Here is a 21,726-nt window from a genome sequence, read left to right as displayed (position 1 = left end):
GGCTGCGGAGGTCCCGCGCGGCGGCAAGCTTCCCACGCCGTGACATGGAGGGGCTATTGCGGCGGCTTCAGCCCGGCCGCGCGGGGCAGCAGCTGTGCGCGTCTGTCGGCCCAGTCGCCGTCTCGGCCCGACCGCCCCGCGCGGCACAAGCACATAAGCGCGGCCGCTCGGCCGCCGCCAGGGCCACGACGCGCCGCTCGCGCTCCGGTCTCCGCACATCCTGCGCGGCTCGTCCCCGGGAAGCGGCGCGGGGCGCGGCTGAGAGCGCGGAGCTCCACCCTGCGGCAGCAGCGCGCCCAGCCGCGAGCGGTGCCGGCGGCGACCACACCCCGTCTGACGCAACGCCGCCGGCCGGGCCAATCCGGGGCCGGGCCGGGGTGTCGTCACGCAGCCCGGCCAATGCGGCGGGGCCACGATACTAGAAATGGGGCGGCGGGCAGGGCGGGGCGGGGAGAGACGTCGGGCGCGGCCGCGGGGCGCCAGTGCGTTCCCGGCACGGCCCCGCCATGGTGGCGCTGCCCGGCCCAGCGCGCCTCCTACTGCTTCCCGGCCGGCCCGAGCCCCCAGCCTCCACCCCGGCCCGCAAGCGCCAGCGGCTCACGCACCTCTCGCCGGAGGAGAAGGCGCTGCGCAGGTGAGGGGCCGGGGCCGGGGCCGGGGGGAGGGGGCCGGGGCCGGGGCCGGGGCCGGGCTGACGCCACTGTCCGCTCGCGCAGGAAGCTGAAGAACCGTGTGGCGGCGCAGAGCGCCCGCGACAGGAAGAAGGCGCGGATGAGCGAGCTGGAGCAGCAGGTGCTGGAGCTCGAGGAGCAGGTGAGGCCGGGGCGGGGGTGAGGGGAGGCCGGGGCGGGGCGGGGCGGGGCGGGGCTGACCCGCTCCCGCTGTGTTGCAGAACCAGCGGCTGCTGCGGGAGAACCAGCGGCTGCGGGCCGAGACGCGCGGGCTGGCGCTGGAGAACCAGGAGCTGCGCTGCCGCCTGCAGCTGGACGAAGGGGAGGGCCAGGTGAGCCCCGCGCCCCCGGCCGCCGCCTGCCACGTGTCTCCCGGCCCGCCCCCGCCCTCCCCGGGAGTCGGGCCGTCTCACCTGCCCGACAAGGGGTGCTGGCTGCTGGCTTGGAAGAGAGGTGTGGGGCTGGTTCAAAGCCTCTGAGCATGGTGGCTCTCCCCCAAAAGCTGTCCTGGGCACCAATTGGTCTTCCCCATCCCTGCAAAGTAACACACAGTCTGTCTCCAGGAACTTGGACCCTGGGGAGTACACCAGCAGTCGGGGCTGGGGCCACCTTCCAAAAGGAGGTGGACCAGACAGGTGATGTGTCCAAGTGTTACTGAACAGTGGCTTTGCACCTGCTTCCTAAGCCTGGCCACTCAACCCCTGCAGTGCTCCTCTCCTCCCTGGCACTAGTGGGCTGGATTCAGGCAGCAGAAGGGCCTGGTGGGGAACTGCTCTCCCTGCAGTAAGGGTTGCAGCCCCTGCCCCCACCTCACAGGGCTGCACAGGTCTAATCAGGCTGGGTTTCTCTTCCTGTGCAGGTGGTGGTGGCAGAATCACAAGTGGATGAAACCAGGCTGGTGACCGGGTCGGCTGAGTCCGCAGCACTCAGACTACGTGCTCCTCTGCAGCAGGTGCAGGCCCAGCAGTCACCATTCCTGATGACCTCCACGTGGATTCTGATGGCATTGACTCTTCAGACTCTGAGGTGAACAGCTTGTGTCTTCAGCACCAGAGATTACTTGAACAGGAGCACTTGATTTTACAGCTCCATGTTTCTAGTGGCTGAGCCTGCTCTCAACTAGTCGGTACAGCTGTTTTTATTTCAAAGCTTTAGACAAAGGCAGTGGTAGCCCCTGTGAAGCTTGAGCAATGGCTGAAATACAAGCTGCATCTGGTCACTGTGTAGAAGCGACACTGCCTGCTGCACTCTACTTGTTTGTCTTGTGCAGTGCATTAAACCTGCTGTATTATCTATGTGATTTGCTGCAAAAGTACATAGCCAGTTCTGTAAAATCCTACCTGGCAGAATCAAAGCAGCTGCCCAGTGTTTTGACTTCAGATAAATTCAAGGACTTCTGGAAGTTCAAAGCAAAAAAAAACAACCAGCTTCAGAATTGAGGTTGACCATCTTAGTCCTGGCAAATACTTTTCAGTGTAGTTGCCTGAGTTTTGCTTCTGCAGGTGGCCTAATTGGAATGTAGGATTTTCCATTTTAATATGACCTAGCACAGGAGTAGGCAAAATGTGGCCAGGGGCCAGATGCAGCCTGCCCAGCCATTTTGTCCAGCTCATGGGGCCCCTTAAAAAAAACAAAAACAATTTCCCTGGACTGTCTGTTATGTGGCCCTTGATGGCTTGTCAAAACTCAATAAGCTGCCCTCTGCCCAAAATAATTGCATGCCCCTGACCTATCATCATGATAGGCAAACTGATCCTGGGTGGGGGGCAGGCCTGGAGGAGCTACTTTACTACAAGCTAGTAGTGCAGAAGACTGATATATTGGTAAACTCTGCTGAAGGGTTAATGACTAGAAAGCTCTGAATGTATTAAATCCATTGTGTAACAGCAGGTGTGACACATTTTATGCAGCCTGTAATTATTGAAAAGGTAGAAGGCTACTTATTAATGAATGTAAATGTAGTTGGGTAGGGGTACAGCTCGAGTGAGTTTTTTGGCTTGTACAGATATGGCAACTTGCAAGTTCGCTTTAAAGCAGTGGGTCTTGTTTTGCAGTCTGATCTCCTGCTGGGCATCCTGGACAGCCTGGACCCAGACATGTTCTTACAAGACTGTGACTCAGAGTCAGCCTGTATGGAAAAGCTGGAAGAAGATATTTATGGAGAGGAATCGGATCCCTTACCAGCTGCCCCCTCTCCCTCTCTGGGGTCCCCATCAGCAAAGCTGGAAGCCATTAATGAACTGATACGATTTGACCATGTGTACACCAAGGCCCAAGTCTTGGAGATTCCTGCTCAAACGATCAATCAAAGCAATCTGTTAGTGAAAATAGAGGAAGCATCTCTCTCCCCCTCAGATGGCAAGGATCCCCCTGACTTCCCAGCTACAGTGAAGGAGGAACCTGCAGATGACACCTTCCTGCCTGAGCTGGGTATCTTGCACCTGCTCTCACCTGATCATAGTCTTCAGCCCTCTAGTTGTCTACTGGATGCCTGTAGTGACTCTGGATATGAAGGCTCCCCTTCTCCCTTCAGTGACATGTCCTCTTCATTGGACACTGACCACACATGGGGGGACACTTTTGCCAGTGAACTCTTCCCCCAGCTGATCAGTGTGTGATCTCTTACTTAGTGTTATAGTTACTCCAGAGGAAGAAATGTCACCTGTGCAGGGGAGGAAATTTGTCCTTTTCTTAGTTGCAAGTAAATACTACCCTTCCCCCTTGAAAAAGGAAAAAAAAGTATTTTCACCAAACCAAGTATTGTTATGTTTGTGCCTACCTTGGATTCTCCTCCCCCCCGGGTACAACACTACCCTTTGCACCATTACATTTCCCCTGAAAAAGAAGCTCCAGGTCTACATGTAGGAGGGTAAGGGGAACATCAGGCTCACAGCTTTCTGCCTGTTTACCTGTCCTAACCAACTTGCCCTTTTTAGGCAAGCCCTTCCTTACTAAGCTAGCTCTTCACTTCACTGCTGAATAAGGGAAAGAAGCAAAGTCCTTATTTTAGCTGCATCAGTAGCCTACTGACTTGTGGAGGCTACTTCTCCCTGCATGTACAGATGACTGGATCAATACAGTTCTTAAAAAAAAAAAAAAAAAAAAATTGTACAGTTAACAGAAATTTACTGTGTAAATGCTTTAAGTTTTTGTTCTTCCTTTTGCTACTTAGTTTCAGGGAGTTGCTTTCTCCATTTACTTTTTTTTTTTTTTAAATATTATTTGTGCAATTAAAGTGCAATGCAATGTGATTCTGCATCTTTTTTTCTTAATGATTCAAAAGACTGGAAAGGGAAGTAATGACATAGCAGACTCTTGCTACCTCTAGGAAATGGGGAGAACAACATGTCTGTGTCTTTCATGCTGCACTCTTGCAGAATGGCTGCCTTTGCAGGTTATAGCCTGCAACATCTATTCAGTTGAGAGGTAGAGGTCTGAGCTATATATTCAAAGCAAGGCCTGAAAACAAATAGCTGGGAGCTGCCGAAAAGTGAAGCATTGCAATGCTTCAGGCTACTTGTTTACAGGGAGCCTATTGCAGTGGCTTACACTTAACAAACCACAACCATTAAGTTTCTGAAACAGGATAGACTCCAGTATGCCAATCAATGTAGTTACTAGAATTTTTTTTTTTTTTGGGGTACTCTCAATGGATGTTCCCTACAGGTCAGAAGTACTGATCCCATTGCCAGAACTCTGCTGTACCTCTTGTTGGGGAACCTGGCTAATCAGGTCTCTTCCTAAGTGGCTAATTGTGCCAGGGAAGAGTCCAGTTACTGTTATTGTACTGCATTTCACATTCTTCTACAAAAAAGCTATGCTGGAAAAAGCCTTGTAACTCAAACTACTATTCTGAAAGAAAGCATTAGCTGGAGGTTAGCTCAAGCACTGTAAACTCAGTAAACTAGTTTACTAAACTAGTTCTAAACTCAATATTTTCACAAAAAAGTGGTAGTTATGTTTTTTGTTCTAAACAACTACTTGACTGATGGGTATCCAGGTTGTGGGTTAGTATTGATAACCAACTCACAGGAGCACCCTTGATGATGGAGTGAATTGGTATGTATTCAATTTGTTGCTCCTTTCTATGGCTTTAAAAACAAATCATTTTAACACATTTGCACGTACCTCGAAGTTGCTACAACAGAAGATACTGAAATCACTAAATGACTAAGTTTAAGGTGGGCTGTTTCAGAAGTCTGACAGGCACCTCTCATCCCCAGGTTGGTAGTACTACCACTACAAAGAACATTGCGTTTAGTTCTAGTGTGTACACTTCAGCTGGAAAGCTGCCGAAGATGAGAATGATCTGGAATTTTAAACACCTATTTTATGGTAAGGAAATGAAGTTCAGTTTATTCATTTTAATCCAACAAAAGGCTAAGAAGCAACACTGCACAGTTGAAGTACATGCATGGGGAGATTTTTGAAGAGGGTTCTTAAAATATAATAGACACATGCAGAAAAAGAGCAAATGAAATGAAACAAAGATGAAATTAGAAAAACAAGCACATGAAGTTTCATTTTGGGGGAGAAAGGTAATCAGAGCAGTTTATCAAGAGATGTATTGGGTTAATAATCACTTGAAATTTTTATGTTAAATTAGAGGTTGAAGTAGAATCCTGGAAAATTAGGGTTGGAAGGGACCTCAGGAGGTCACATCTAGCCCAACCCTCTTCTCAAAGCAAGACCAGCCCCAACTACATTATCCCAGCCAAGGCTTTGTCAAGCTGGGTCTTAAAAATCTTCAAGGATGAAGAGTCCACCACCTCTCTGGATAAACTAGTCCAATGTTTTTCTACCCTTCTAGTGAGAGAATTTTTCCTAATATACGACCTAAACTTCCCTTGCTGCAACTTGAGACGGTTGCTCCTTGTTCTGTCATCTGCCACCACTGAGAACAGTCCAGCTCCTCTTTCCAACCCCCCTTCAGGTAGTTGAAGGCTGCTATTAAATCCCCTCTGTCTCCTCTCCTCTAGACTAAATAAACCCAGTTCTCAGTCTCTCCTCATGTGCCCCAGCCTCCTCACCATTTTTGTTGCTCTCCTGGTGTCTCTCCAACACGTCCACATTCTTTCTGCAGCAGGGGCCCACACCTGGTCACAGAACTCCAGATGTGGCCTCCCCAGTGCTGAATAGAGGGGAATGATCAATTCCCTTCACCTGCTGGCAATGCTCCTACCAGTGTAGCCCAGGATGCCATTGGCCTTCTTGGCAACACAGGCACACTGCTGGCTCTTATTCAGCTTCTTGTCCACTGTCACTCCCAGGTCCTTTTCTGCAGAGCTGCTGCCCACTCAGTTGGCCCCCAGCCTGCACCAGTACATGGGATTGTTTCATTCTAAGTACAGGACTTTGCACTTGTCCTTGTTGAACCTCATGAGATTTCTTTTGACCCAATCCTCTGTCTTGATCATTCTGAATCCTAGCCTTACCCTCCAGCATTTCTACTACTGCCCCCAGCATGCAAACTTGCTGAGGGTGCATTCATCCCATCTTCCAGGTCATTGATGAAAACACTGAACAAAACCCGCCCCAGAATCAACCCCTGGGGCACTACACTTGTGGCTGCCAACTAGACATTAAGCCACTGATTACTACTCTCTGAACCCAATGCTTCAGCCCATTTTGTATCCAACTTACAGTGCATTCATTCAGCCCGTACTTCCTTAGCTTGCCTATAACAATGCTGTGGGAGACTGTCTCAAAAGCAGTGCTAAAATCAAGCTACACCACATCGACTGGTCTCCCCGCAGCTGCAGATCCAGTCACTTCATCACAGAAGGCAGTCAGGTTGGTCAGGCATGACTTGCCCTTGGTGAATCCAGGTGGACTGCTCCTAAACACCTTTTTCTCCTCCAAGTGTTTCAAAATAGATTCTTTGAGGATCTACTCCAAGTAATGACAACACTCCCACTGAATTTAAATAGACAACCTTTTTCCTTGCATCTTCTACAGTCCCCGGGCTACAGACTAAACACATTTACATGGAGTAGTAGCCACTATCTGAAAGCAGCACCTGCGGAGCCTTCATAATTGCACATATTGTCCAAGAAAAGCTCACTAAGGACTTCCCACTACCCTTGTGGCTATGGTTTCCCTTCCTGCACAGATGTGTGCATGAGACATCTGGCCTCTAGACGGCAGCTTCAACTGAAATGTGAAACCTTGCAACTGATGTCACTGCCTTTCTGTTCAGTCATTCAATTAACCTTAAGGTTATTGTGGTGATGACAATAATTTACTTCTGGAAAAACACTGCACACCTGTGTACAGCTTCATCTCACTGTATCCACAGCATTCTTACAACGCAAGGTACAAAGAACTGGGGTAAAAAAATCTCTCTCTGCACTGTTATAACTTAGGGGCCCCAGCAAGAAGCACAGCACGTCTTAGTTCATTCTATTTGGGAGTTCTCACTGTTTCACTCATTTTCCTGCAGCTCTCCATTTAGGGTACAGATTGACTTGTGAGCACTATTCCCCTTTGCTTAAAATAGTTTAGGTTACTCAAGATGTTAGTTTGTTTAGTTTCACTTGTATAACGAGTTGGTAAATTAAAGATTTCCTATGCACCTGCAACTGACCAGTAAAAATTAGGCCGGTGTAAGCAGGCAGCTATTCAATCCAGCTTCAGATCCTACTTCTTCGGATGCCAGGGATCCGATCCGAAGCTCTGAATCGGTCTCTCGCTTAGATCCGGCTGAAGCGGCTCCGAAGCTTCAGAGCCCCCTCAGAGATCCGGCCATAGAGTATAGTGGGGAATCAATTAAATAGCTATAACATTGTTTTTTGTCCGATTTGGATGAAACTTGCAGGAGTGGTAGCTTCTGCTCAGAGCATAAAGCCTACCAAGTGTCAAGAAGATTGGTGCAGGGGGTTGGAGGGAACTGACAATGATTAGACACAATCAAGGAAGGATACAGTAGACTTCTTTAAACTCCTATAAGGAGTAACAGAATGACGAGGCACACGCCTGACATTTTATCAGGAGGCACCCACCTTACCTCTCTCTTCTCCAGGAACTGGATTTGCATTACTCCAATAAGACAGTATTAGTCAAAATCTCTACAAAGCAGCTAACAGAAGAAAGAAACCTACTTCTTCTCAGTTCTATTCAGTCCATTCAAGAAAGCAGTGCTCCCACTGTGAGAAATTTAAATAATTATCCCATTCTTTGTCAAGCAAATGACCCACTGATCTTATAATTCAAACCACAGTTATCTGCTGCAAACAAAACTAGACAACGTAGTAGTACAAGCACACAAAGCCTAAGCCAGTAGTCCATCAGAAGTAGAAGAACTGCCTTTCCTTCTGGGTAGCCAAGGCCAGAGCACAAGGCAGATAGCACAGGAAGGCAAACCAAACTCAGCAGAATTTGCAACATGAGTTTTGGACTTGACAAAAGCAGGGTTGGAAAAAAACAGGATTTCAACGTATTCCTGCAGATTAAATCCAGCAAGGAAAGATTTGTCTGTCTGCTAGCTGTTTTATATTGATTTTTTTCTTCCAACCAGTGTTCCTTTCAACTCTTTCTTTCTTTCCCATGCAAGGCCACTTCCAGAGCAATTTTCCTGAATCACTAACTGAAGAAGGAAGGAAGGAAGGTACTTTGTACTTTAAAAACAGCTATGAGACTTAGAACTGCCAGAATCACTAAACTAGTTAGTTGTTTGAACATTGTGATGTTTGAGATCTAAGGATGTAAGGCCTTCAATGACAGGACCGTGTCTGTGCCATGCCAACTGCAATAAATACTCAGTCCTGATGGTAACCTCTGCCTGTTCAATATAACATAATGGCAAGAGAAACTGGAAGATATCAAGTGGAATATCCTCAGCTGTAACAGCCCTTTTAAAAACCACACCTTTAACTACAGAAAATGTAAAACTTCAGTTCTTAGGCTATTAAATTTTAAATGCAAAGCTAATCATGTAGGCTGCATATCAAGAATGAGTTCCTTAGAATTATCTATTACATTAGAAAACAAGCAAGTAACTGAATCCATGACAGTTGAGCCATGTAAGCTTGAGTTAGATGCAACATTCATGGACATTCTGTGAAGAACATTCCCTACTGACAAGGAAAATAAAAGACTAAATGATCTAAAGTAACATGCACAAATACTATGCTGAAAGGTCATAAAAGAATCCCACAACTTTGGATAGGTCATGCTTGTACCCCTGCATATTTAGACCAACTTATTGTAGCATCTTATTTGCATGCATCTCTGCGTTACATAGTCCATAAGGTACACATCTACCATTCCTTCTGCCTAACTCTCGAGGAATCAGAACTTGTGGTAGAAGTGATATTTTTATTAGACCAACTAGATATTTGTAAAAAAATCTTTATTTGCAAGCTTGTGGATGCACACACCCTTCTTCAGGTATAGGAGAATTGCAAAGATTGCATGCTTTGCATTCCCTTTGCAATTCTCCTATGCCTGAAGAAGGGCAAGCGTGCTGGAAAACTTGCAAATATCTAGTTGGTCTAATAAAAGTTATCACCTCTACCACTAGTTCTGGTTCCTTTGGCCTGTAGACCAATATGGCTACAACCTGTAACTCCCTGGGACAGTAGTTATCAAGACTGACAAGTGCAGGGTGCTGCACTTAGGCAGTAGAAACCAGCAGCACACTTATATAATGGGAAACTCCCATTTTGAGAACACGGAGGCAGAAAGGGATCTTGGAGTCATTATTGACTCCGGGATGAACATGGGCCGACAACGCGAGGTCACGGTTGGCAGGGGTAACCGGACCTTGTCATGCATCTACAGATGCATCTCAAGTAGAGACGGGGAGGTGATCCTCCCCCTCTATGCGGCACTGGTCAGGCCACAGCTGAAGTACTGCGTCCAGTTCTGTGCATCCCATTTCAGGAGGGATGCGGACAACATTGAGAGGGTCCAGAGGAGGGCCACCCACATGATCCGGGGACAACAGGACAGACCCTACACTGAAAGACTGTGGGACCTAAACCTGTTCAGCCGTCACAAGAGATGGCTGAGGGGGGAGCTGGTGACTGTCTATAAACTCACTAGGGGGGACCAGAAGGGTTTGGGGAAGACACTGTTTCCCCTCGCGCCCCCCGGCATGACAAGGAACAATGGACACAAATTATTGGAGAGTAAGTTTAGATTAGACATCCGCAAGAACAACTTCACAGTCAGGGCGGCTAGGAGCTGGAACCAATTTCCAAGGGAAGTGGTGCTGAATCCTACCCTGGGGATCTTTAAGAAGAGGCTTGATACCTACCTGGCTAGACTCATTTGAGTCCAGTTTTTTTTTCCCGCCCAGGCAGGGGGGTCGGATTTGAAGATCTACAAGGTCCCTTCCGACCCTACTTGTATGATTCTACGATAACCTTTTTTGTACCAGGACCCATTTGTAAACACTGATGGCCAGTCCCGGCTCAGTACCCATCACTCCCAATGCACTGTGCCGGGGGTGGGAAAGGGAGGCCCTAAGCAGCCCCTTTCAGGCTGAAACTCTGGCAGCCTGCAAGGGGAAAATATCCCATGTTTTTCTCTTTTAAAAGGAGAATCCATTTTTAAAGTTTGTTCATGACCTGTTCACATACTCCTTTGACCCTCTTCCAGGTAGTGACACACAGGTTGAGAAACCCTGCTCTGGGAGGCATTATTGACAAACCAATGAAGTGTTGCTAACAGCAGCCCCTAGTGCCCAACTTGCAATACTGCATCATCCCGTGCTTAGAAGGGAGCTAGCTTCTGCCTGCATTTCCCAGAGGCTAAAACTCACAGCCTCCTTGATCTCATAAACAACTATTCAAATGTTAATCTCTCACTGAAAACACCACACATTTAAACCCTGATCTGTGAAATTGAGAAGACCATTCTATATACAATTCTACTGCATTTGGGACTCGGGCAGGAAACTTCTAAAAGAAAGGCTAGATGGAACTGCCCTGCTCCCCTCCTGCAGAGGCAGGTGGAGAAGCAGCTGTGCCTAGTTTGTTTTCTTTCTGCACCTCTTCTTGGTTTGAACCCACATTCTCCTCCCAGCAACAGTGGGTCTGCCCTATGCTCCTGTTTCTGGTAGGAGGATATGGGGTTGGACCAGAAAGGGCTGTGGCAAGAGCACATGCTCTAGTTGAAACCTTTTTACTGCCCATCCGGAGGGGTCAGGCTGGGTAAGAGCAGCCCTTTGCACTGCCCAGGTGAAGGGGTCAAGTGCAGGGACACCCAGAGCAAGCTCATTAGTTATGCCTCTGATCCTGCCTGATTTAGGTTTATCAGTAAACCCCAAGACAGGCAAAGAGAGGTGTGCAACAGGACCTTGGCTGAGAATCAGTGAGATAGCACAACAGTGGTTTTCAACTGCAGGTGCCACTACATTCAAAAATGTTTCAAAGGGCTCCGACTCTAAAAAGGCTGAGAACTGCCCTAGAGGTTGTGAATATATCAAATGTAATCAGTAAGCACTTAGTCAGTTTTTTGTTTAGTTCCATATGTCAAATACCTCAAATACAATGCTTCAAATCCATAACCTGACACCCCAATGACACTTCTACTACCATTTTTGAAATAACAAAAATTAAACACAAACTGGAAGGGACAGAGGGAAAAATATGACCATTTAAAGAAACATTTTAAGATCATTTTAATTATGATCTTATTCCAAATTTAAAAAAAAAACCATGTAATCTGGTGAAAATAAACAAATGTCAACATGCAACAGAATCTTATTTTTGAGGTAGGTAAAGGACAAAGCAATTCAAAAGCACTAGATCAACTTTTGAGTGGCTGGGCAAAAACATTCAGCTTATTTCAGATCTTTTCCTACCCTCATACATCTCCTAACTGAACTACAGGTAAGGGATTGCCTCAGTTGCTGGAAGTCTTGTCAAAAGAGAAGCCACTAACTGAGGGGAGACTAGCCAGTCTTGGACAGAAAGTGGGAAGGAAGGAAAAGGCTAAGGAGTAACAAAGCAACTTGTTAGTATGACAGGTAACCTTGCAGTAGGGTTACACCAGGAAGAGCTACAGAGCAGGTGCAATAGCAAGGACTGTGCCTCCCAAGTAAGTTAGTACCGAAGTAGTTTAAATTATGGCAGGGGAAAGGGTTTAAGCCTTTCCTGGATCTGGTGCAGCAGCAGTGGTACTATTCATGCCTGTAAGACGTAAGAAAAACTTGTGGATGGACAATGTTTTAACACAATCCAGTGGTTTGATCCAGTATAAGAAACACCATTCCTTTAGTCACACCTCAGGTTTTGCCATCTGTATATCAAAAATAGCTCTAACTGAGCTCACCTGCAGCTTGTTTAATCTTTAGAGAAGTGACTGGAGGTCCCTGAATAGACACAGGGTAAAAAACCATAATCAATTACTTTGTCTCATGTCCCGATAAAAGCTGGCTATTACGCAGGTGCACATTTTAAAGCTTTTTTTAGCCTGAGTTTTCTTGAGTTATTAAAAAAACAAAAACAAAACAATCAGAGCTAGGCTGGTTAGCTAACTCTTGGTGTCAGTTGAATTTCCAGCTCTTCTTCACTGTACTTTGAAGACAGTAAAGAAAAGCAATGGACAATGAGTCCGACGCACAGACAATATTTTACACTCATTTTTGTATATGAAAGCTTCTTTCAGGAGTAACTAAGTGCTTTCATCCTAGTTTCCAGTAAAAATGTTAGTCACCTAAAAAAAAAAAAAAGAGCATTAAAAATTTTATTGAAAACTAATATACAAATAGTAATTTGGTCCCAACAAGACATGCTGGAATCAGATTTTCCTATTTCAAAATAAAGCATCATCAAGGGTTTCCTTGATGCTGCACCATTTGTGCCATCTTATAACGTGCAGAATCAGCAGAAGTTCTTTAAGGAAGTGAACAAGAAATGCAACCATCATGAATGCACATCCTTTCAATTGCTCATTTACCCATGCCTTGGGTAATGAATAGTTAAAGCAGATTGTAGTTCAACAGCCCCACTTAATTTAGGCATGGAAGGCAGATCTCACTTTCCCTCATCAATTTAAGAAACAAATGCTTTTCTCTTTTTCAGAAACAAACAAGAACTCTGGAACTCAAACTAGATGCTTGCTACTTAAAGCTGAGCTGCTTTACATACAAGATCTCTCATCTTATGGTTTATGCCACTAAGGAATCCAAGATTTGACGAGCAGAGTAAATTAGTTCAGGGGGCTCTCTACAGCACCAGAGGATTTGAAGTAGACACATACATCTGAACAGCAACCTTTGGTACAAATGGGATATGCAAAGTTGTTAAAACCATAGAAAAAAAATCCCATTCATACTAAGCATATACAATGATTAGTCTGTCTGCAACTTAGATGAATAGCTCTGAATGAAAAAAACATAGCAAGTCTAAACAGGAAAAAAATACTGTTTGGATTTCATTGGCCTCCTAAGGTCCTTCACATTCATCTGCCATGGTTTTGCCATCTCTTCTCCATCAGGTTTGTTTTAGGCCAAACCCATTGTCTTAGCCCGGTCTCAGCCTTGAACCTTTTCCACAGCACTACAAGCTTGAAGAAGATACTTATTTGGGAGCTTCACAGCATCCTCTACCTGCACAGTAAATAATGCTTTCCCTCAAACTCCCTATGTTATATGCACTAGGCTTCTCAAACGCTGAACAATTTTAAGTGATTTCATAGGTTTAAGCAACACACAAGAAATTTTGCATATTACATGACAAAGAGGTTTTCAACCTCAAACATGAAATTAGATACAAGAATGGGAAAAAGGTGCACACATTTGTCCAGTACAGAAATCAGTTATTTCAGTGGCAAAATTTTACACCAGTTTCTAGCTTACTTCAATAATGATTCAAGTACCAGAACAATGTTAGTGTCACAAAAACTTTTGTTGATATAGGAAACAAAGTTCTTTTTCTTGGGCAAATACAGACAGCCAGAAAATGGAGTGGAGAGTTGAACAGACGTGGAGTTCCTCAACCAGCCTCCTTATGCCCAAGTCCAAAGGGTTCTCTTCTCAACAAAAAGCTACCACTACCAGCCAAAACAGTAGAAACATTGGCTTCAAAAGAAAAGCTCAATTTAAAAATGCATATTTTGACAAAAGTTATTGAACAGAAGAATGTCTAATCACAAAGGCTATCGAGTTGGTATGTAAGCAGAAACACATAGCCACTGCAATGAATCCAAAGCTCTGTCATGGAAAGAACTACTGTACCTGTTTCTTTCTAGTGCAAGGGAAGTCAAGGCAAATAGACTGGCATGGTGAGTAGGGTTCCCAACATATCCCACCTCCCCTGCTAGTATAAGGAAAATTTTCCTTCAGATATCTTCAAGGAACCCCAGGAATGGTAACAAACAATAAAAACTTATCTTCACTGACTAATGGAAGAGGGGATTTACTTCAGTATGATAAAAAGCTATTTTCTATTTGTAATGCATTCCAATATTGTATTAATGATTCCTTTCCTACAATACTGTTCAGTGGCATATTCTTCTTATGAAGTTCAGGTAATGCTACATGCGCCATCTGATTCCCCAAATAAACTCAGTATAATGCTGATTAATTATGTGTTCTTCTAGTTTAGATAAACCTTCACTTTTTGTTAAATTTAGAGCCAAATCTTTTTGCCTTGCCAATGTAAAGGAGCCCACACAGTTGAAATTTGGGATATTCTTGTATGGCAAGCAGGATTTGGCCTTTGCTGCAACAGCATTTATCAATAACTCAATTAAAGGTGCTTCTCTATATCCAATTTGCACTTTATTTTCCTCAGATTAAAAACCAAAGGTGCCAAGTCATTTAGCACCAGTCACCTCAGAAACATTATCCGAGGCCATGCCTGCTTTTCCAAATCCACTGCAAAGAGCAGCAGCTCTAGGTCAAAATCCAAACTCGTCTACTGAGAATATCCATCTTCTACACTTCTGTTTGGATAGATCAGAGAAAACCAAACTATTTTCTTCTTTTTAAACAGTTTTTTGGGCCAGTGAGCAAGTAAAATTAAATGGCCAACTTTTCAACTCGGTCACCAATTTTACTTCCTAGTAACAGCAAAAGCACAGGTTAGTAGTGTAGTTCTAACTTCTGTTTCCCTACCATGCTGCAGAACAGTAGTTTTCCAGGCTTGCATTTCAAGGTTGAGCTCAAGCCAGTCACAAATGAAGCAAAAAGTACAGAACTGCTTTTTCACAAAGGTGGCTTGTCTACCTCAGATTCAACTCAAAAGATACCTTCTGCTTTCAAAATATTTGTGCAATCCCAAACAAAGCTAGCACAGCAAGCAAAGCATACACCAAAATCTTAATGGCTCAGCAAGCATAAGGGGTGGGTTGATCCCCTATTACATTCAGTATCTGCTGTGTACTTCTCACCAAAGGCAACTACTAAAAGGACATTTCCCAATAAGCCAGTTGGAGAACTCCTTCCCTGTTCCAAAGTTCATGGGATTTCCTTGTAAAAATGTTATTGTTATTGGACTATAAAAGCTTCTCTTCCATTTCTTAGAGCTGTGACTGCCCAAATCCACATTCTTCTGATTGTTACCATAAAAACAACACAACCCAAATAATAACACTTCAGATCCACATCTCATACCAGAAGCGAAGAGAGAATGAAAACCAGCCACAAAAACCTTCAAAAATGTGCACATTTCAGTCTGCAATCTGGCTTTTACAATTCCATTTCCTCTTCTGCACACCCAGGGGCTCCCAAGCTAACATACAGATCTGGCGACATCACAGTCCGTTGTGCTTCAGAGAATGTTTCAGTCTGTGGGTGGAAGGCAGCTCCACATGCTGACTGCTTAGCCTGGCACCCTTCTGTTTCCTGATGCTTGAAGTTTTTAGCAACAGAAACAGACTTCAGTTTGTCTGTGAGGAATTCAGGGAGAGGTTTCCATAGCACCAGCTCCATTGAGGGACGGCTCCTAGAATGGATGGAGTCTTAGTTTAATCAAAATTCTTTCAGTTACAACTGTAAAATGGAGAGGACCCATTTCATTCTACATCAGCACAAATCTGTTTCTCAGAGCACACATACTAGTATTTCACCTGGTCTATTTGGTGGGGAGGAAGGGAAAAGATCACTCCCTTTCACAGATTCTCTCACAACATGTTTTTCCTGATATTAATCCCAATGTTTCCTCTTTCTTAATTTCATTGTATTGCTTCCACTCCTAATACCACAAAAAAGGAGGGGGAAAAAAAAGCTTTTCTCCCATGGTATCAAATATGACCACTATTGTTTACATCACAAGTTTCCCCTCAAGGCAGATTGTTTACATTAGGATATGGGGTAATGCAAGGAAGTTTATAGTTTAAATGGAAACTTTTTACTATAAATTGAAAATAAGTGTCCTATTTTTAACCAAATAAAAGATCCTGTTGCACAACACCAGCTGCATCACAGAGAAGATCAAAGGGTCTCATCACAAATACTTCTGGATGACAGTGAAACCAAGGCTTAATGACAGATGGGACTCCTTCTCATTTGCATGCCTTACCTACGAAGTACCAACATTTTCCCCACAACTTACATGGACTCTATTATTTTCTTTGTCAGGATTTCACCAAAATCCCTCTTCATCCCTTTTTTAAGGGTATCAGACAGGACAAGAGTGGGCAGATTGCTAGTATGTCCATCAGCATGAACATCATCATCTTCATCAATTATCCTAGAAATGGAGAGGAAAGGGGGAAATAAAGTATTGAGTACATAGCTATCAGTCATATCAGTCTTGAGTAAAGGTATTTCTATGCTGTACAGCATTGCACAACACTGCCATATCATAAAAGAGAAGTACTGAATACTATTCAGTGGTAAATCTAGTTCAATCACAAGATATCAAATGACTCTTAAAGTAGCAATTTCACTTTCTTAGCTCTTTATCATTCATGAAATCCTTCATATTCAGATTTCTTGCTAGAGATTGAAGTGGCACAATGCTTGATCATCTAGGACCCATTACAAAGACTTTTTTTTATGCAGAACATTTATATATATATATTTAGATATGATAATAAATGTGCATATAAGCAGATGTACATCAGCACAGCATGTGAGAATCTGGAAAGGGCAAAAGAACAGAATCTCCTAAAAAGTTCCTGAAAATTCAAAAAAACCTTCTATTAATAAGGCTGACACAAAGATGCCTTAACACCCATGGACAAAAACACTGAGTACCCTTAAACTTAGGCCACTGAGGATCAGAAAATTGTGTCTTTTGCGCACATGTTGCATTTTAACATTGTTAAATACAGTTTTCATAATGTTCAATTTTTCTGCAACATTTTGCAGAGGAACACTATTTGCACTTTGCTCTGACCATTAAAAAAAAACTTCACATGAACACAATTTTTCAAGTATCTGACATTTCCTTCTATCACAGGAGTTACAGTACTTTACAGGCTGAAGCTGACAGATGTGAACTGCTGGTATAGACCACACAAATCATGGAAAAGTCAAGTTTGTTTTCTGTATTTACTTCAAATGGTTTACTGCTTTAACTAACAACTTATTATCAGGTGCGACCTATTATCAGGCCATTCTATTAAGGGAAGTTTCACTATCATACCAGCCAGAGAGGAAGGATAAGCCAGAAGCTGACAGACTCCCCTGGGACTTGGGGAAACAAAGGTTACATTCTCACATCTTCCAGACTTCGTGTGTGACATTGGGCAAGTCATATTTCCCAAATTTCTCAGTTCTTCATCTGTAAAATGGGTTTAACAGCTCTACTGTACCTCACAGAAGCATCAGAAAGATAACTACACTAGAGACAGAGGTACTCACAATACAGCAATGGGGAGTCATACAAGAACTTAAAGAAGATAGTCTCAATGTCTTATTTCCTAAACATAAAGCATGTTTACATAAACACTACTGTTTATCACTGTGTTCGTCTTCCCTTTCTAATTAATATTTCTTAAATAAAGCCTGGGCAGATACACGGTTTTAGAATGCTTTGAAATACTGGCTGTTAAGATCACACACGTCTCAGGCCAAACTTCCACATAGAATCCCCGTAGAATTCAAGCAAAGATCAACGATGTACATAGCACATTCTCAGAGTGCTGCCCAGGCAGAAGTCAAACTCCTAAGCCATAGGTGCTGCTCAGACTCAATAATCACCAACTTATCCAAACAGCAGGCTGCCTGCAAACACTCTTGCTCAAAAAAGCACAAGTAATTTTCTCTCACAGCAATTTTGTTTAAGGCACATTGTAAATTTAGCTTCTATGCTGAATAACTTTGAAATGTAAATACTCCACAAGGACAGGGAGTGACTGACAAGTTTAATTCAATGCAGATAGGACGGCATCAATTCATGAATGATGAGAATTGTAGTTTGAGCCCCAGACATGCCAAAGTTTCAATAACCACAACATTTTGATGTCACATGATTTTGAGAAAGGTGCAGCATAGGTGATGCATGCCTCCCAAGGCTGGGGGCCAGGGCAACTGCCCACAGGAGGTAGCAGCGGTGTCAGGGGTGTGGTGGCGGCAGTGAGTGGGAACCGCACTGACATCAGTGGCAAGAGCGGGGGCTGGCTGCAAGCTGCCGCAGTGGTGTCAAACAGCAGGGAGGTCCCCCCTAGCAGCCAATCACCAACCAGAGGGGTCCCCCCACAGCTGGACATGGAGCCCAGAAGTGCCAGTGGCACTTCTCGGGGGGTGGGGGGGAACCAGCACTCCACCTGACCGCCTTGCCTGTCACCTAAGCTGACAGCACTCATTGGGGGGGGAAGGGGGGGCACCAGTGCTCTCAGGGGGTGTAAACTGATAACCCCCCTATTCTAGTAATCTCAAATTTGGATCACTAACACCACCCCAAAGATCCACGTGGCGTAAGTTTTCAGGATGATCTAAACTTGCATGTGTGTTTCAAAGCACTTGAGAAGTGAGCTACACAGAAAACTAGTCTCAAACTTGTAATGGTGCTGGCACTCCACTACAATAACCTAGCAGGTTGTAGTTTCTTTCAACATCATGAAAGGAAAAGCTAGGCAAACCCAGTCTACTCGATCCCTGCATTTACCTGTCCTCAATTTCCTGAAGCTTCCTGCGGGCAACCTCGTACTGCTGTTCCCCCATTGTCTGATCCATTTCTTCACAGGAAATTTCTAACATGCCAGCTTCAGGAAGGCTACCACCGCACTGACCTGCTAACTCCCCAGCTGCCTGCTGACCTGCACAGAGAATCCACTCTTCGGGGCTGGGAGTCAGAGGGCAATGCTCAGTCGCAGTCAGTCTCCTCTTCCTCACAGGACAGCTGAGATACAAACAAATTTATAGTTGGCAAAAGAATATTAGATATCATGCAGCAAAACAGTAAGATCATAGTCTGTCGCATCTGCACTTCTGCAGAGTTGGTAGACAGTGAAAGCAAAGTCTCTCTCAGACAGCACAAAAACATCGAGTCAAACTTCGAGCCTACACAGGTAGCAGCATCCTTACGTGAAGTTAATCACTGTATGTCCAGGCAGATTTTGATTGTGTACGCTGCAATTAACTCAGGGTGTTCTCTTCAGTTTAGGAAAAGATCCTGAAGAACGCCTCCCACCCAAGGCTTAACAAACCCAGCCCCGGCCCCGGAACACATCTCCTCCAGCCCCCCAAACCAAGACAAAGCAACTGAAAATAAAAACAGGTTTCAGAAAGCCAATTTAATTTACCCATCTGCTTCCTCCTCTAGTTTGTGTTTCTTTCCACAGCGAACAGGAGCTCTGCAAAGGAAAAAATGAACAGCTGGTGACTTCGTATTGCTCTGGATCTCTGCACAGAGACCAGAGTCAGGACAGGCGAGTCAGCTGTCCCGCAGCCACGTTCTCCTCCCGGGCAGGTTGGGTCCGCGACCGGGGAGCAGCTCTCGGGGGCTTCGTCCCACACCCGCGCCAAGCTCCACCCACCGCGAGGGGACGCGGCTCCGCCAGGACCAGCCGGTCGGCAACGCACGCTCCGCGGGCACTCACCGGGCGCGTGCTGCGGGCGCCGCCGCGGCCAGGTCCAGGCCCAGGCCCGCGCCGAAGCTGCCGACAGCCGCGAGGGAGGCGACGTCGAAGGCACCGCGCAAGGCCCCGCCGCCGGGGCTGGGGCAGGGGCCGGGGGGCGCCGCGGGCTGCAGGGCACCGTCCGGCCCCGCGGCGGGGGCCTGCGGGAACGCAGGGGCCGGTGCGGCCCGGCCCAGTGCGGCCATCGCGGCCCGGCCCCAAGCGCCACCGCCTCAGCCCCGCCGCCGCTCTTTCCAGGCCTTTCCCCGCGCTTGGACCGCGCGCCCGCAGGCATCATGGGAGCTGTAGTGCGAGGCTTGGCCTGGCCCGGCCCGGGGCATGACGGGAGTTGCAATTGCGAGGCCTCCTCGGGGCATGATGGGAGCTGCAAGTGCGAGGCCCGTCCCAGGGTATGATGGGAGCTGTAGTGCGAGGCTTGGTCCAGTTCCCCCCCCCCCCGGGGCATGACGGGAGCTGCAACTGCGAGGCCGGCCCGGGGCATGATGGGGGCTCAGTGCAGACAGTGAAAGTGTACGGGGTTGAACGCCTCAGTATTGTGGGTTAGTCTGAGCTGTAGGGATGAAAGTGAGGAACAACTGAGCTCGTGTTTGCCGCGGATTCCGAAAACGCAGCCACGGGTGTGGGGGTCAGGCCTCGGGAGGCGCTCGAACGGGGCACCCTGGCCCATGGCTGGCATGGCGTGTGTTCACTTCCTCTTCCGGCTGCCTCGAGGTCTCTGGGTTTTGTAGTCCACAGTTCCCGCCAGCAGTGAGTTTTTATGAGTTAGCAGGAGGACAGCTCTACACTGGGGGGAAGGTGGGTTTAACCCTGTTCCTGTCCCAGTCCCAGTCCAGGGTTTGGGCGGTGGGGCGGGCAGTCCTTACCATCCTCCCTCCCCCAACCCTTCTCTGGTGGAGCAGACCGCCCAGCCCTGGGCTGCAAAGCATGCTGGGATTTAACTCGACTAGGAAAGGGGTCTAGGGACAGAAGTTTCATAACTGATTTGAGTCAAACCAGCCTCAGTCTGATACTACATTCAACCAGGTTTATCTTAAATCTGTTTCGGCCATTTTGAAACTGGTTTATTTATATGCACTGAGCTCCTCTTCTTTTATAGATTTAAACCAGTTTATGTGCAATTTGTGCCCCTAGCTGCAGGCCTGGGGGTGGAGAACATCAGCAGGAGAATGTCAGCTTCCCCAACTGCTGTCAGCCAGGTTCAGATGGTGTTAGTACATGTAGCAAGCTGGTTTGTAGTTGTTTAGATGATGCCTATAGGTGAGACCACAGTCAAGGTGGACTCCTAAGTATTTGGGGTCAGGTTCATGGTTGACTGGTTTCCACAAAAGCAGATTCTTAGAAGGGCGTTCACCTGGGGTTTAGCGAGATTAAAAAAGCAATAAGCTGTTTTGCCCGGTGCTTGCAGATCCTTTTGTGTTCCTTGGCTGTCTGCTCTGTCTTGTGTCTCGCCTCCTGACCTTTCACATACACAGACTACTTCAAGAGTCTACAAAAAACTGCTTACGTTTCATTTATTACCAATTTTGAGGCACTTACTGACCCCGCCCCCCCCGGGGTCAGGCTTGAGCTGAGAAGACCATTTTGGAGTGCAGGAAAAGAACTAAATGATGAAAGGAAAAATGGATCCAGCAAAGGAATACAATTGACTTCATCAATACATTTTTTTTCATGGACTCCACATCTAATCCTTGTGGCTTTGCTTTACCAAGACGGTGCTAGACAACCTTGAACAGGGTTCATACTGGACCAGATAGATGTAACTACTGCATCAATGGAATTGTATTAAAGACCCCACATGTGATTGTAGCAAAATCCAAACTAAAGCACACATCACAGAGCATGTCCTAGTTATTTTAATGATTATATTGAAGACCTGCACCAGGCTACTGATGATCCCTTGCAATGGATGTCTAACTGTCAGTAGTCTTATCCCTTAGTGCCATTGTTTATAGATTGTTCATAGCTTTTCCTGTCGTTTGGTTGCTGTATTCCGTATGAATAAATACATATTATCCATCAGCATGGCTACGTTTCTTGATGACAACCAAATGAACCAAAGAAAATTACAAAGATT

At 45.9% G+C, this 21,726-nt stretch overlaps 2 protein-coding genes across 4 annotated transcripts; one reads left to right on the top strand and one right to left on the bottom strand.

Moving 5' to 3' along the window:
- The first annotated feature begins 438 nt into the window (after positions 1 to 438).
- On the top strand, positions 439 to 3,062 carry XBP1 (X-box binding protein 1). 3 transcript variants are annotated; one of them, XM_090062204.1, is made up of 5 exons: positions 439 to 634; positions 717 to 792; positions 893 to 1,003; positions 1,531 to 1,697; positions 2,726 to 3,062. In XM_090062204.1, the coding sequence occupies exons 1-5, from the start codon at positions 507 to 509 to the stop codon at positions 2,913 to 2,915; spliced, it is 672 nt and encodes a 223-aa protein (XP_089918330.1). In that variant the 5' UTR covers positions 439 to 506; the 3' UTR covers positions 2,916 to 3,062. The 3 variants fall into 3 exon arrangements, with proteins under 3 accessions (XP_089918330.1, XP_089918331.1, XP_089918329.1); XM_090062203.1 differs by having other exon boundaries at positions 441 to 634; positions 717 to 813; XM_090062205.1 differs by lacking the exon at positions 893 to 1,003 and having other exon boundaries at positions 717 to 813.
- A 695-nt stretch (positions 3,063 to 3,757) lies between these two features.
- CCDC117 (coiled-coil domain containing 117) lies at positions 3,758 to 21,632 on the bottom strand. The gene is made up of 5 exons (XM_090062202.1): positions 19,614 to 21,632; positions 19,317 to 19,367; positions 18,680 to 18,913; positions 16,178 to 16,315; positions 3,758 to 15,568 (listed from the first exon to the last, which is right to left on the bottom strand). The coding sequence occupies exons 1-5, from the start codon at positions 19,835 to 19,837 to the stop codon at positions 15,313 to 15,315; spliced, it is 903 nt and encodes a 300-aa protein (XP_089918328.1). The 5' UTR covers positions 19,838 to 21,632; the 3' UTR covers positions 3,758 to 15,312.
- Between the last annotated feature and the right edge of the window lie 94 nt (positions 21,633 to 21,726).

The sequence above is a fragment of the Crocodylus siamensis genome, chromosome 9 (genome assembly GCF_052110815.1).
Source record: "Crocodylus siamensis isolate JL-2025a chromosome 9, ASM5211081v1, whole genome shotgun sequence".
In the NCBI taxonomy this organism is placed as follows: domain Eukaryota; kingdom Metazoa; phylum Chordata; order Crocodylia; family Crocodylidae; genus Crocodylus; species Crocodylus siamensis.
Note: the sequence above shows the minus strand (reverse complement) of the source record. Positions and strands in the feature narration are given on the sequence as shown.

Bases quoted from the DNA above. Each gene is read 5' to 3' on its own strand.
- XBP1 (XM_090062203.1), top strand. From the start codon at position 507: ATGGTGGCGCTGCCCGGCCCAGCGCGCCTCCTACTGCTTCCCGGCCGG. The intron at 814-892 runs GTGAGGCCGGGG...GCTGTGTTGCAG, and splicing joins TGCTGGAGCTCGAGGAGCAG to AACCAGCGGCTGCTGCGGGA. The intron at 1,004-1,530 runs GTGAGCCCCGCG...CTTCCTGTGCAG, and splicing joins TGGACGAAGGGGAGGGCCAG to GTGGTGGTGGCAGAATCACA.
- CCDC117 (XM_090062202.1), bottom strand. From the start codon at position 19,837: ATGGCCGCACTGGGCCGGGCCGCACCGGCCCCTGCGTTCCCGCAGGCC. The intron at 19,368-19,613 runs GTGAGTGCCCGC...TTTCCTTTGCAG, and splicing joins GCGCCCGCAGCACGCGCCCG to AGCTCCTGTTCGCTGTGGAA. The intron at 16,316-18,679 runs GTAAATGCAGGG...CTCCATTTCTAG, and splicing joins CTTCAGGAAATTGAGGACAG to GATAATTGATGAAGATGATG.